The 15219-nt window shown below is 24.1% G+C and overlaps 1 protein-coding gene across 1 annotated transcript; it reads right to left on the reverse strand.

The window, feature by feature from the left end:
• Positions 1-7576: 7576 nt before the first annotated feature.
• LOC122508947 lies at positions 7577-14360 on the reverse strand. Its single transcript, XM_043622629.1, has 6 exons — positions 14352-14360; positions 13903-14080; positions 13197-13378; positions 10754-10952; positions 9511-9617; positions 7577-7970 (listed from the first exon to the last, which is right to left on the reverse strand). The coding sequence occupies exons 1-6, from the start codon at positions 14358-14360 to the stop codon at positions 7845-7847; spliced, it is 801 nt and encodes a 266-aa protein (XP_043478564.1). The 3' UTR covers positions 7577-7844.
• Positions 14361-15219: the final 859 nt, after the last annotated feature.

Genomic DNA, 15219 nt, shown 5'->3' on the forward strand with positions numbered 1-15219 from the left:
AATATTCACGCGGAGTTTTATTTAAATGATAAAATGTTTCGATTTAAAAGTGAAAATGTGAATGTTCTTGTTTAATGTGAATGTGAATGTTTTTGTGAATGTTCTTGTTTAATGTGAATGTGAATGTTCTTTTTAATAATATTATAAAATCACATTGATTGAATGAATTCAAAGAGTAATTAACTATTCACGCGGAGTTCTATTTAAACAATAAAATGTTTGGATTTAAAAGTGAAAATGTGTTTGAGTGCACGTGGTACAACATCGAGTCGGCAGTTACGTTATTTACAAAAGAAAATGGGTATATATGTTTATTATTTTCTCTTAATTAACTACATATACGAACAAAGAAATCGAAGATACTTTTGGTTACTGTCAACAAACAATCAAAGAACTTATTTTTAGTTTGGTAAAAAAGTGTCCCATGGAATGAATGTTTATTTTGAGAATTAAAAGAACCAGGTTTTTTTTATAAATACTTTATTAACAAAGCGTAACAGTCAAATGACAATAATTCTTTTTAATTATAAAGAAAAAATATAAATCAATTGGAAAATATTTTTTCAATATATAAATGCACATATCGATACGGATATTATTCCTACGAATCTTTTTTTGTCAAATTAATCAAAAAAGATACAATAAGTATTTTCTATTGTATGCAATTACATGAGTTTTAGTTCATTTGACATTATTCAGATATTTGATTATTATCGGCTTTCATTTGACTTGAATCATTTGATTACATTTTTATTGAATTTGAATCATTTGATTACATTTTTTGTTGAATTTGAATCATTTGTTTAATACAAAAAGTGTTTTAACTTCTTGAAAACACTTAATTCGTAAAAAAAATTATTAATTTAAATTAATAACTATTTCGACCAATTGAAGGCATTAGTTAATTTTTCATTAATTCTGATTTGGAGAATATATGTATATTTTCCTTTATTCGTAAATTGCACAACAAATTGAATTATTAAAAATTTGGTTTTTAATGAAAAAAGGCAAAAATACGCACACGATGAATTGGTGAATATTATTTCAATATTTTTGAAATTATTTAATTTTACCAATAATATACGATAATAATGGTAACTTCTATTTTTAAAATTTTTTTGAACTTCTGGTCAAACATCTATATTTTGTATATATTCGTTAGTAAAAACATTTGAGTAGGCTAATACAAAAATGCAAAAAAGAAATTTTATATTCAATAAGTTATTGAAAAATTTTAAACTTAAATTTGAATTTTACTAACTAGAATTTATTTTATCATCAGTGAATAGATAAATGGGTATCGGGTATGCAAATATGTATATCTATATGTCTATAAGTATCTCTTAAAATTTTGTTACATTTTTTATACTTTTCTATATGTATTGTATTTTTACAACAATACTGTTTATATTATTTAACTAAAATTAATTTTTAATAAAATGTATTTGATACATTAAAGCGTTAAACTTAATTTAGATAATTGAATAATTAAATTAAAACTAGTTTTGTTAATTAAATTATTAAAATTTAATTGTTATACAGTAAATTTTTAGTATATGTGACGCTTTATCAAAGATTCCTCTATTTCCAAAAAAATTTTAAGTTATATTTATCATCGTTTTTCCTACATTAGTAAACTTTTTTCAATTTTTATAAAATGAAAATAATTTTTATTGAATAATTTTGTTGTAATAAGGATTTTCATATAATTAGGTTGCATTGAGAGTTAATCCTCTTTGTGTATTATTACTAAAAAGTTAACAAACATAACCTAAAATTTTTTTCACTGAGGAGCGTCCTTATAAATTCGCAAAATTTATATTGTTTGACATTGTTGAAAAAAAGGATATTTCGAAAATTATTTTAACGGAAAAGATCATAATTATAATGAAATTTTAAATTATATCGTAAAAAACGTAAAAAAAGAAAATTGGTATAAGATATGCTTATATTGTTTATAACTATCCGGACAAAGCTGCTTAAAATCTAACAACATACGTAGATCTATACAGTGACATCAAAAAAGAGAATTCATTCTTACATCTAATTTCAATACATTTTTTGGTATACCACTTTATTAAATTAAAAATATTCCCCATATTTAAATTATTTCTTTCTCTCTTTCTCGCTTTCTTTCTATCTTTCTATTTTCTTTTAATCTTTCTTTCTTTTTTCATTCTTTCTTTTTTTCTTTCTTTCTTTTTTCTTTCTTTCTTTTCTCTCCTAAATACTTTATTTATAAAGGAATATTAAATATTCCATTTTTAAGTCCAGCGTAATTTATTATAAATATCTTCAATAGTTTTTTTTGTCAACTTTTGCGAATAATTTTATTATTATATCGTATTTTATAAAGATCACAATACTTGAAAAAGAAAAATTAAACGGAAAATCAAATAATGAGAAACATAATAAAAATATTAATAATATTAAAAAATATATTCCTTTATATTAAAGGAATAATTATAATTCAATTAAGTATTTACAAATATCTAATAAATTAATTTAGAAACTATTTTACTACTTGAAAATATTTTCATATATATTTCAGAGAATGATTTCTTTGATTATTAATTTTTTCAAGGAAGATAAATATTTTTTTGTAAAATTTTTCATGTAAAGATATACATAGGAAGCATGAAGGCATGAAAAACGCAAGTGATGCGTATATGTATTAGTATATAATTTATAATGACATAGACAAATAGATTGGTCGAATTTTCACTTGCGGAAGATATTCCATAATACGTCATTTATATTTATAATAATGTATACATTCATAAAGTATTCATTTTACCAATTTTCCATATTAGTATGATATAGTTTAGATTTTAGATTAATATGTGATATTTAAAGGCTGGATTTTTTTTTCTGCTCTTCGATATTTTGCAAATCTTCAATTTTTTATACTATTTTTAAAATTCGATGAACGTATTATTAAAACATTGATTATTTGTCAGGTAATCATAAAATCAATTTTATAATCGAATTAAAAAGGTAAAATTCTTATTTTATTTTTACTAAAAAGATTGAAGATGAGAAAAATTTCCGAAAGTCCTTAAATTTACGCAATTTAATTTACATATACAGTATAACTATTTACAGACTGTTAAACACATTTTAGGTAGATATCTCGCGTTTGACGTTGAAAATGTTTAAAAATTTTTTAATATTATAATAGAGAATTGTACGCTGTATGAAAATATTTTTCTTATTCGTTGGAAAGAATTTATTTTTTATAAATTAAAATATAAGCGTTTTTTTTAATTAGTTTAAATATTTTTAAATATTATTTTAAATATTTTTTAAATATTGAATATTTTTCTAATGAAAATTCACTGAATTTATAACATTGTTATAATTTTATTAAACTTTAATAAATTTCTTTAATTTGTTAATTTGCTAATTTGATATTAATAAATTCAATGTTAAATTAAGTTTCCTAATTTTCAAAAAATTGAAAAATGAAAAAATATATAAAAAGAGGAAAAAGTGAAAAAATTTGTAAAAGTAAAAATTTGAAATCGAATATAATTTTCAGACAGCGTGCAAATTTTTATAATCTATATTATGTAATATACAATTCGCTTAAAAACTATAGAACATGTCCATTCGAAAATTTAAACACTCTTAAGAGAAGAAGCATTCATTCGTATTTTTTATATAAAATTTCAAATCTATTTGGCACTCTCCTAATTTTGTCGAAAAGGCGAGCACATTGGCTATGTTCTTCAATTCAAAGTCATTGCATTAAATATTTAGATTTTTTTCTTTTTTCTACGCATTTCGCGCTATCTGGCTGTAATTATTATAATCTTATATATTTTTAAAATCTATCATAATTTTCAATATACATTTATGTATGTTTAGTATAGTTGGTCTATAGGAAGATATTATATGGGATGAATATTCAATTTCGTATAGATTAAAGTCTAATCGCAATTTAAAAAAAAAACTAGTTTGTAAAATTAATATTGGTATTTTAAAATTTATTAAAATTAGAAAATTAATTTTTTTCTATTTTTTTTAAATAATAATTTCTAAATTACAATTAATTTTTCAATTAATTATGATACTGAAACTGGCACCCGCACTTAATTTTGGAAATTAAATTTTAAAGTAAAATATTTGTTTACAAAGCTGAAAATTGTACCGAGTTTTAAGCACCTATTTAATTATTCAAAATTTGATGTTGGTTTTTAGCGAAGAAATTATTTAATTTAAAAATTTAATTTCCAAAATTCAGTGGATGACAGTTTCAGCCTCATTATTTAATCTGATTTTTAATATTTGAAAATTAAAATTAAAACGAAAGAGAAATTTAAATTAATTATTTTATTTTCTTGTTTGGAAAATAAATTGTTATTTATAACTCATTATTCAAATTCAAAGCATACCTAAATAATTTTTCTAAATAATTGTAGAATTTTTAATGAAAAAGAAAATTTATTAAATTCAAATAATTTATTGTCTATTGTCAAATAAATATTTACTTGAAATCAATAATTTTTATTTCAATAAAATAAATTTTATTTGAACTAATAATTTTTGTATTTGAACCAAATATCATTTATAATTTATATTCTTTCTAAGGATCTCAAATTGAGACAAAAAACGTATCAAAACGTTGCTTCGCAACAATTTTGATATGTTTTTTGTCTCAATTTGATATCCTTAGAAAAACGGTGATTAAAATAAATATTAAAATTTTTTAAAGTTTTTTTTATTAATCCTAATATTAAATGAAATTTTATTGGATAAATAAATATAAAATGAATAATTAATAAATAATTAATTAATTAATTAATTAATTAACATATAAGAATTTTTGATTCAAGTGAATATTTATTTGATAATAAACAAGTTATTTATTTAAATCAAACTCATTTTTTTCAGGGTACCTATAATTGTTTTCTTATTATAAAATGCTTTATAAATTGATATTTTGGTGATAGAGGGTAGATGATATTTAAATGATATTTTATTTTTTAAGCTAGTCACTAATCGTCGTCTAATATTGAAATGGTTTGCCATTTCCTGAAAAATAGCAGATTTCTCTTCATCTCAATATTACACTCGCATTATTTCGTATTTTGATTTCGGGCTGTCAGCCATTTCTGTTTTTTTTTAATTCTATTATGTTATTATTATATTATTTTATACAAATAGCATTTTATTTGGTTTATATATTTTCTGCGGTTATTTTTTTAACAAAAAAATAAATAAAATATAATTATCCAGCCCGGCTCTTTATATTTTTAATTTTTCAATACATAATGTCAAATTCAAACTAAATTTTATTGTAATAATATTTGATTTTGATTTTTTAAGTATAGTTTGATTTTAATTAATTGTAATTAACTAATTGTTTGATAATTGCCTTTAATTATATGTAATAAAAATTTGATTTTATTTTCTACTTATTTTCTTGATAATTTTCGCTATAATAATTAAAATTTGATTTCATTTGGCTGAGCGGAATAATTGTTTTCATATAGTAACTATAGAAGGTATATAAATAGATTATATCGTTTTAATCTGTTTCTTTCAAATTTTCTTAAAATATCTTATAGAAAAGTTGAGTAACTATATTTGCTTAAAGGAAATCTATAAACTGCTATAACTTCACTTTTTCTTTTCTTGTTTATTTTTGAAGACGTACTTAAAAAATTAAAGAAATAAAAGCAAAAATGTTTATTATATTAACAAAATATCTGATTTAAAATTTATTTTTTTTTCTTTAAATACAAATTTTATTGGAATAATTTTACGTCGCATATCATAAAAATGAATTATGAAGTTCCTAAATGTTAAGTTTTTTATTTAAATTTGGTTTAAGTTAATTTAAATTAAAATATTTATTTATTTTCGCAATCAATAATTTATGAAAATATTTTTAATGAAAAATGTTGTTTGTACTTATAATAATTTTTAATAAGTTATGAAGTTCATAAAATTCCTCCAAATTTTCTAAAAAACGATCTTTTGAAAATGTTCTAACTACATACCATCAATATATTGATAAATATTTTATATTTCATTATGTAGCGCATTTAATTTAAAAAAACGGCACAATTTTAATATTCCGCTAAATTTCTTAAATTTATATCGCGATTTTGAAAATTTTCCATCGCTAATAAAATTTTTATAATTATACTGAACAATATTTTTTTAATATTCTAATTACGATATGTCACTTTCATTATTATAAATTATAATTACCTATATAATAGTGAAATATATATTCACATTAGAAGGCTCTTTTATTACCAATTTATACACAATTGTTCTTAATTTTTAACTGACTTTGAAAAAGAAATGAAAGTATTTAATTTCCTCAAATTTTCGAATGTTCAAATAAATTTTCTTCTGTTTAAATATTCCTATAATTCCTGCACTGAAAAGCAAAATATAAATTAGAAATATTTGTTTGATTAAAAATTAATTTTTAATCAAAGTTCTTAAGTTTAAAAAACAATAGTTTTGAAATGAGATTCAAAATTAAATAAAGTAATTAAAAATATTTATCATTTGAACGTTCGAAACTTTTGGAAGTATTTTGAACTTTTCTTAAAAAAATAAAATAACTTTACATTCATTTAGTGACATTAAAATAAAGGGAAATTAGATTAAATTCTATTTGAACTGATTTTGAGTTTTGAATTTACTTTAGTATTTTTTATATACAAGAGTTATTATAAATTAACTAATTATTTGCTTTATCTACGATACGTTATATTCTATCATCAACAATAATTTTTTCATTAAATCATTCGAATTCGCATTTGATTAATAAGTACTATCTATAAAATTCGGCTCAAGAATACTGAACAATAACTGAAAATTATTAAATATATTTCACCGCAAAAAAATAAAGAAATAAATATAAATTCTTTATATTGTTTTACGATAATTAAAGAAAATATGGAATTACTTTTTCAGCACCTTTTTAATCAATTAGATTTTTATAATCTTCACTTAATTATTATCTACTATCAACAATTTCATATATAAGTTAATATTGCACTGAGATAAAATATACTTACTATTTAAAATTTTAAATATAATAATTTATTTTCAAAAGTAAATTTGTTTAAATGCTTGTAAGTATATGTTTCTCAGCACGTCTCTCATTTTTATTATTATATTATAAAATATAGTTACTTTGTGTTTTGAAGTGCAAGCGGCTATTCCGATCGAAATCAGAAATGAATGAATTCAACAGATCTTTTTTTTTAGATATTACTTGCGCTTAATCAATAATTATTGAATATACCCTAAATATATATATTGGAAATTTACACCTATAGATTTGTTAGTTTTAGAAAAAATTCCAATTATTTTATAATTAGTTCGCAATTACAGAGTTGTGAAAAATGTTTTTTTTTTTTTTGAAATTATGGTAATTACATAAAAATGAATTTATGTAAAATACCCTTTAGGTTCTTAAAAATATTAAAAAATTTGGTTTTATTTAGCTAAGTTGGATATTTTTTGTTATAAATTTTATATTTTTGTTTCTTATAAAAAAGTGAAAGTTAACTGAATATTTTATGAAAAATGCATTTTAGTGTCATGTATAAGAAATGTTATAAACATTTTTTTAAACGATTTGTAATTTAAACGAAAAGTAATTTTTATCGCTATTTGTAACGATCTTAATTCTTAATTGTTATAAGGAACATTATACATTATAAATTCATTTCGAAATTGGTTTTAAAGGAAAGAGAAATTTTAGAATTTCGAATTTATTTGTTGAACACCCCCTTCACCAGCCACGTAATTAAATATTAAAAATGAAATTACAAAGTCATTCGTGGTGAACGGTGGAGGGGGTCCGGCCGCTATGCTTGGTCAACTTCGTGACAGACTTCCATATAATCTGGATTATGCATGATGTCCTTAATCATATCCTTCAGGATTGTATAGCGAGGAAACAACGGATAAACTTTTGAACTATTATACTCCTCCTAGAACAGTTATTAAGATGTTTTTCAGATTTATAGAAATTAGGAAATATTAAAGAAAAGGCAGTTTAGCAAAAAGTTTATATTAAAAGAGTAATCAAATTTTATATATATTTGCCTAAAGTCTGGCTATAATTTTGACAGTCATTGGTCCGTAATTTTTAATTTTTGGTCCGTAAAGTCCGTATTTTAAATACTTGAACTGATTCGAGCCCTGCAAATGGAGAATGTTGTTATTGAGGGTAATTATAATAAATTAAAAGTCAAATCGAATGCAGGACTTCAATATGTGTTCTATCGATTAGAGTATCAGCACGGAAACGAAAACAATCAGAACTGTACGTGTGATTTAATAAGCATGCAAACGTTTTGCTCTTTGATTGAAGTTAATAATTTGGGTATATTTGCAGTTTATATTTTCTGTATGATGTTTGTAAACTCTGTTGTACCTCTATAATAAAATTGTGCTTATTTATTTATTTTTCCTGCAAGTGGTGAGGGTAGTTTTTTTTTACCAAAGGGTTTAAGTTTAAAAAACGAGCAGGTTTTGAAGAACCCAAAAATAATTGCCTTAAAATAAAAGAAAATTGTTGAATTTTAAGAATTTTCGTTTTTTAGTAGAACACACGTGATATTTTTACAATGGTTTCATAAAAGGAAATCCGGTTATAATTTCTTGAAAATCTGTAAAATGATTTTGATTCTTTTTTTTTATTGATTTAGAGATCTTTTAGAGGGCATAGTGTATATATAGTGGTCTCGTCAATTGATGATTATTGAAGCAAAAGAATAGAGAATATTCTCAGACGAACATCGATCCTCTCTTGCTGCCTTTCAACTCTTTTTATAATATGATTTAGCTTTTCCACAGAGTTGAAGCGTTAGTTCAATTGAGAGCAACCTTCTTCTCTAGACTTTAGAAAGAGCAAATACTTTCTTTCATGCTTCGGGGATTACTCTTCTTTCATTTCATATTTTCTTGTTTAGCAAGGCGACATTAATAGGAAATCAGGCTAATATGTACAAAACTTTTTTTTTTTCATTTTTAAAAACTAATTTTCTACTATACAAGATTTCATTTCGTTTTTCCCTGACTTTTCCCTGATTTCCGGATGTAATTTTAACTTTTTTCCTGATTCCTATATATATAAAAAAAAGGAAGTTGAGTTATATGAGAAAACTAAAAAAGATAAGTCTTAAAAGCAAAAATTTAATTAAAAACTTTAAGAGTAGTGTCTATATATTTTTAAAATAAAATTAGTTATTCTGTTGCGAAATTCCCTTCACTAATTTTGGAAAATTTGGTAAAATTATTAAAGAGTTGAATTATTTATAATCGAATTTTGAGAAATTTTTAATTATTTTAAATATTTTTTAAAAAACATTTACGTTTTTCACTATTTTACAATTTTTAAAATTTATATTGTTGTAAATCATAGAAAGAAATCTAATTTAGCGAAGAGCAAAATTTTTATGATGCTTAGAAAATTAAGAATATGCAATAAATTACAGAATATATGAAAATTTTAAAGAAAGACAGTACCTTGAGAACTCTAATTAAATTTCTTAAACCAGTATATTTTTTTAGTAGCCTGTAAAGATCATTGGTCATTTGTGTGTTTTCCGCTTCAATTTGGGCCATTGTCATATCTGAAATAAGAATATTTTTTATTTTCTCCAACATGCTTATTAGGTAAATAATAATTTTCTTTTCTAGAATTCAAGAAAATTAATTTTTCAAAAAAAAAAAAAAAAAAAAAACAATAGAATTTATTGCATTTAATTTTTTCTATGAATAGAGGGAAGAGAATTTTTCCATTTTTTAAAGCTATAACAAGTTTTTTGTAATTCCCAAAGCTAAATTAAAACTGGAAAAATTTTCAACCAAGAAAACTGCTTCATTTGAAACGGTAAAACGTAAATCTCGAGCTTCATTTCTTTTTGTTTTCATTTAAATAATAAAGAAGTCCTTTTTTTTACAACTTATGATGATTGCTAAAGCAGAGATTAAAAAGGTCAGTTTTATGAAATTAAAATACCACAAAATACGCGGATATATTTTTTTTTATCTTTTGAGATAAATTTTTTGATTAAGGGAAAAAATTGGCTTTCTTTATCCCCAAATGGATTTTATTCGCTGACTTTAAGAGAATGATAAAAAAAGGAAGAAGGAAAATTATTAGTAAATTGAAAATAGTATCTACATATATAGCTCCGCATTTTATGAATGAGAGAAATGTAAAAATTTCAAAAGGAAATGAAAAAGTAACTCTATAGAAAAGAGGATAGTTGACAGATAGGATTTATTCGAGCGGAAAGGTAATGATCGAAATAAAATCTCTCGAACAGAAGTGGAACTTTAAGAAATAAGTTCAGATTGTATACCACCACTTAACCCATGTTATACCCAAAGACAATGAGATTTCCTGGCTTCTTGCCCAGAAGAACAAATATTTCACTGTCGCATTTATTTTCATTGACTTGTTCACAAAATTGTGTCTAATTGTTCTGACAAAACATTCATTATTAATTATTAAATATTACAATAATAAAATTCAGAATTGAAAATCCAATAATACATTAAATTAAGAGTAGTAATTACTTTTTTTAGTATTAAATTTATATTGTGCAATATTTAGCATCGCATAAAATGATGCTGTAAATAAAAAAAGGATCAGTTTTTGAATATAAAAGAAACTGATAAAAATTTACGATCAATATGAGACTTTTATAGGACATGTGGCGATAAGGATATATGTAATATTTATAATGTAACAAGTGTATACCTTCAAGACGTTCGATGCGTTCTCTTTTACTTTCCGCTTCTTCCGCGAGTCGTGCCGTGGTCTTCACACCTTCTCCACTTTTATGGGTTTTCTCCATAATAGCGCAAGCTCTCAGTACAAAAGCCGGCACTGTTTCCTGCTTTTCTTGCCTCGGTATATCTACTAACGTCCAATATTGAGTCTCCAACTTGATTACGTCCTGGAAAATTAAGAAAAATGTCCTTCAACTCCATTTAATTGCTTCTTTTTTACAATTCGTTCGAGAGTTAGATTTAGTAACAAATCCGGAAAAAAATAGAAAATAGAATCACATTTTTCTAATATCCTGGATAATAGAACTTTTTTTGACTGTTTAAAAAAATCGACTTTTTTCGACTTATTTTAATAAAATGCGACTGTTTTGACTTTTTTTTCCATATATTGCAAGCAAATTAAACTTTATTGGTATAAAATGTTAGTTATCTTGATTTTCAGAGTCTAGTTTGATTGAGAAAAAGGCAGAAAAGTTCGTAAATTGTACCATATATTTTGAAGAATTTTAGAGAAATTACAAATGATTGCAAATAATTCAATTATTTTCAAAAGTAATAAAATTGTTCGCAAAATAAAATTACAATAAAATTTTTTTAAAAAGTCTCGTCAAATTTTCAATTATCTTTAGAAATAATTAAATTCTTCTCCGAAATTCAATTATTTTCAAAACTTCTCCACACTTCAATAAATTTCAATAAAATTTTTCTAAAGAATTCAATTATTTGAACAAAATTTTATTAAAATTCAATTAATCAATTCGGTTTTTGAATTTTTGATGATTTTTAATCATTTTGAATTTTTTACCAAAGAGTGGAGACTATTAAATAAGTGAAGTATTTTTGAAGTGCCCAAAAATAATGAAGCTAAATGCCGTAAAAGAGAAGAAAAAATGTTGAATTTTAAAAAAAATTGGGTTTTTGAATTTTTGAAAATTTTTAATAATGTAAAATTTTTTACCAAAGAGTGGAGACTATTAAATAAGTAAAGTATTTTCCAAGAGCACAAAAATAATTAAGCTAAATAATGAAGCTTAATGCCATAAAAGAGAAGAAAAAATGTTGAATTTTAAAAAAATTGGGTTTTTGAATTTTTGAAAGTTTTTAATAATTTAAAATTTTTTACCACAGATTGGAGACTATTAAATAAGTAAAGTATTTTCCAAGAGCACAAAAATAATGAAGCTAAATGTCATAAAAGAGAAGAAAAAATGTTGAATTTTAAAAAAATTGGGTTTTTGAATTTTTGAAAATTTTTAATAATTTAAAATTTTTTACCAAAGAGTGGAGACTATTAACAAGGTGTTTATCGGTCAGGGAAGTCAGGAAATGTAAGAGAATATGTTAGTGACTATATTTTAGTCCCAAGAAAGCAGAAATAAAATTAGTAAAAAGTCAGGGAAAGGTCATGGAAAAGTCAGGGAATTATTTTCTCAATCCTTGTTAGACACCCTTTACAATATTTGTATAGTATAAAATAATGATTTTATCACTGGGCCATCTTTAATTATTATAAGTTTATTGAAATTTAAAAAAGTTTGAATTTTCGAATTTTTGAAAATTTTAATTCCAATTATAAAAATAATAATGATTAAATATTTATTTAGAAAAGAAGTGATTGACGCTTTCGAATAATTTTAGAATTTAAAAAGATTTGTAAATAAATGTAATAGAATTAATATAAAGTCGGTTAATAAAATTTTCACTGATTCAGATTTTTGTAGTTTGATAACAGTAATGAAAAAATTTTTATATACACCCTATCGTTTAAGGGAATATAAGAAAGTTTTTTCTTGAAAATTTAATATGTCCTGAGTTATTCAGTGGATAGATTGAAAATTTTTGTGAGTAAAAGACTAAGAAAATCGTTCACAAAAGAATCGAAAAGCAGATTCTAGAGGTTTTTGGACCCAGGAGAATCTCTCCGAGTTAGATGATGGGGGATTCCCTTGGGTTGAAGAAGAAGGGAACATAAGACGAGACCTTAACTACTTTCTTGTATTGTATATACGTGAACTGAGAATTTTCGTACTCTTATTTTCTTGCTGAAAGAACAATGAATGGTCTGTTTATGGGGTGTAATAAATATTGCTTGGCAAAATGAGTCTTTTTATTCTGTTGAGGATATTTAGTTTCCCCAAAACAAAAACTATTGAGTTTTTTTTTGGGAATTAAAAAATCACAAGTTTTGTAGATCAAAGGCGTCGAAGTATTTTTTCATTGAAACTAAAAGTATTTTTCGAAATTACTGATTGGAATAAAAGTTAAAGTTTAGAAACTTTATGATTATAGCTGCCAAACAATTATTATAGTGAAATTTTAATTTAGTGAAGAAATAAACAAATTTTATTTGAACGTTCGGAAATTTAGAAAGGTTTTTTTGTTGGGATAAAATTTATTTGTCTTATTCTTACCTTAATCATGACTTTTAGTAAATTGTAACGTTGAAAAATGTTTCGAACTTGTTTACTGTCTGTGTACTTGCACATAAGCTCGACGAGAGCTCGTTTTGCAGTGTCGTAACTTCCGTCAAGACGTATTCTTACAGCTCTCAATCTTTCGTTCGTTTCGATGATTTCCTCTTTCGTTTGACCACCTGTTTCGTGAAGAAAAGTACATTTTCTATTATTTCCGTATAACAAATATAAATTAAATATTAATTTGATTAGAATTTAATTTCGATTTATACAAATTTTCTCGAGAGATGTGCGCATTAATTAAGGTTGGTTTGCAGTAAATTAACGACAGTAGTTTCTGTCATTTTGCGTTAGCCTCGAGGTGTCGCAATAAGAAAGTTTTCATACAAATTAATTCGCCTAGAGCAATAAATTTAAGATATTAGCAAGGCTTGAGACATTGGTAATTCAAGGAAAATTGAAACAAGCAACCAGCTGTTTAATTAGTATTTGATAGGTAATTTTAATTGAAATTGTTTCCGAATTTTCATAAATAACTTTTTCAAAGATTTCTCGAATTAAGAAATAAGTCAAGTCTATTGACTTTTATGGTCGTGAGGTTAATTTCCATTATTAAATTGAATTTTAGAAAGTCGCACAGTGTTAGTTCAGTTGGATATCCTTGACAAAAGATGAAGCAAATTATTTAGTGTATCATACGTACTCGCGGTTCCCTCATCCTTGACATCCTGCACTATTCTCCTGACGCTTTGAGTAAACTTCCCCACGAGATTGGATCCAGCTGAAACATATAATACCCGTCTTTGATTATGATGGTGCACATCAAAGAGATTCACGCCTATGCTATAATTATAGCGACACCTGCTCCTCAAAAACTTGTTCTATTTGAAAAAATTAATTGCGATTTTTTTCGCTCATTTTTTTGCAACTTGTTTTCTATACATGTTTATAAAACTCAACGCTTCCAATGGGATTTTCCAGACAATGAATATTTTACACCTTAAAATATTGTAAATTTATCGAAAAAGAGTTGAATGTCACTAAATGAGGGATGAGATGCTTTGAAATCTTTGCACTTCTGAAACTTGTACCTCAGTGGTGATTAATGACACTTTGCTCTCTCAAACAACGAGGCAAGTAAGCTTCTTATACGTGTTCCATAATTTATATCTCATCCTCTACTACATGGAATATATACACTGAACACTGCAAAACTAGAAGACCCGTCTTCAATCGATTTCCAATAAAATTTTACTGTATATACTCCTTTTCTACAATGTCAAAACAGCAAATAAAATAAAAAGGAATAATCAAAAATAGTAGATCCGTGTATATCTTTGAAAGAAATTGATCACTTTATTTTCTCTCGGAAAACTGGAATTATTATATTTATAACAGGATTGCCACGCAACCAGGAAACCTGGAAAACCGGGAAAATTCAGGGAATTTGAAAACAGCAAAAGCGTGACAAAAAAATTGACATACAAAAATTTCAGTGTCATTTTTTTATTGAGATCAGAGTGCCTCTTTTTATAAGCGAATGTGTGGTATTTTAAATGTAAATGCGACTTTGTTAATTAATTGAATACATTTTTTGTTTTTTTCGCAATTATAATGTAAACGCGAGCCGAGCAATTTGGTTCTTTCTCGTTATTTTTCCAAGAAGTAATTTTTTTTCTCACTTGCAGCTTCTATTCTCTCTATTATTTCTTTTCCTTCTTTTTATAAAGAAAGAATTGGACAAACAATCGAAACAAAAGTTAGTGCAACTTTTAAAGGACCATTAAAAGTTACATTTAAATATAAAGATTAGCAAAATTTGACACAATAGAAAACTAAACCATGTTCGTTTATAAAAAGCAAAAAGCAACAACTAAAAACTCATTTAAAAAATAGAAATTTCCAGCAAGTTTTATTTTTATTTTACTGCCTGTCCGATACATGTTTCAAAGAATCGGATTTTGGTCGGAGGATTTTAAGAAGAAAATATTGCCAGTTCGGGTTTGATTTAGTAATTAAA

This window comes from Leptopilina heterotoma, unplaced genomic scaffold (genome assembly GCF_015476425.1).
Source record: "Leptopilina heterotoma isolate Lh14 unplaced genomic scaffold, ASM1547642v1 Lhet_59, whole genome shotgun sequence".
Taxonomy (NCBI): domain Eukaryota; kingdom Metazoa; phylum Arthropoda; class Insecta; order Hymenoptera; family Figitidae; genus Leptopilina; species Leptopilina heterotoma.

Bases quoted from the DNA above. Each gene is read 5' to 3' on its own strand.
- LOC122508947 (XM_043622629.1), bottom strand. The intron at 10,953-13,196 runs GTAAGAATAAGA...TTAATTTTCCAG, and splicing joins TACTAAAAGTCATGATTAAG to GACGTAATCAAGTTGGAGAC. The intron at 9,618-10,753 runs GTATACACTTGT...TTCTTATTTCAG, and splicing joins ACGCATCGAACGTCTTGAAG to ATATGACAATGGCCCAAATT.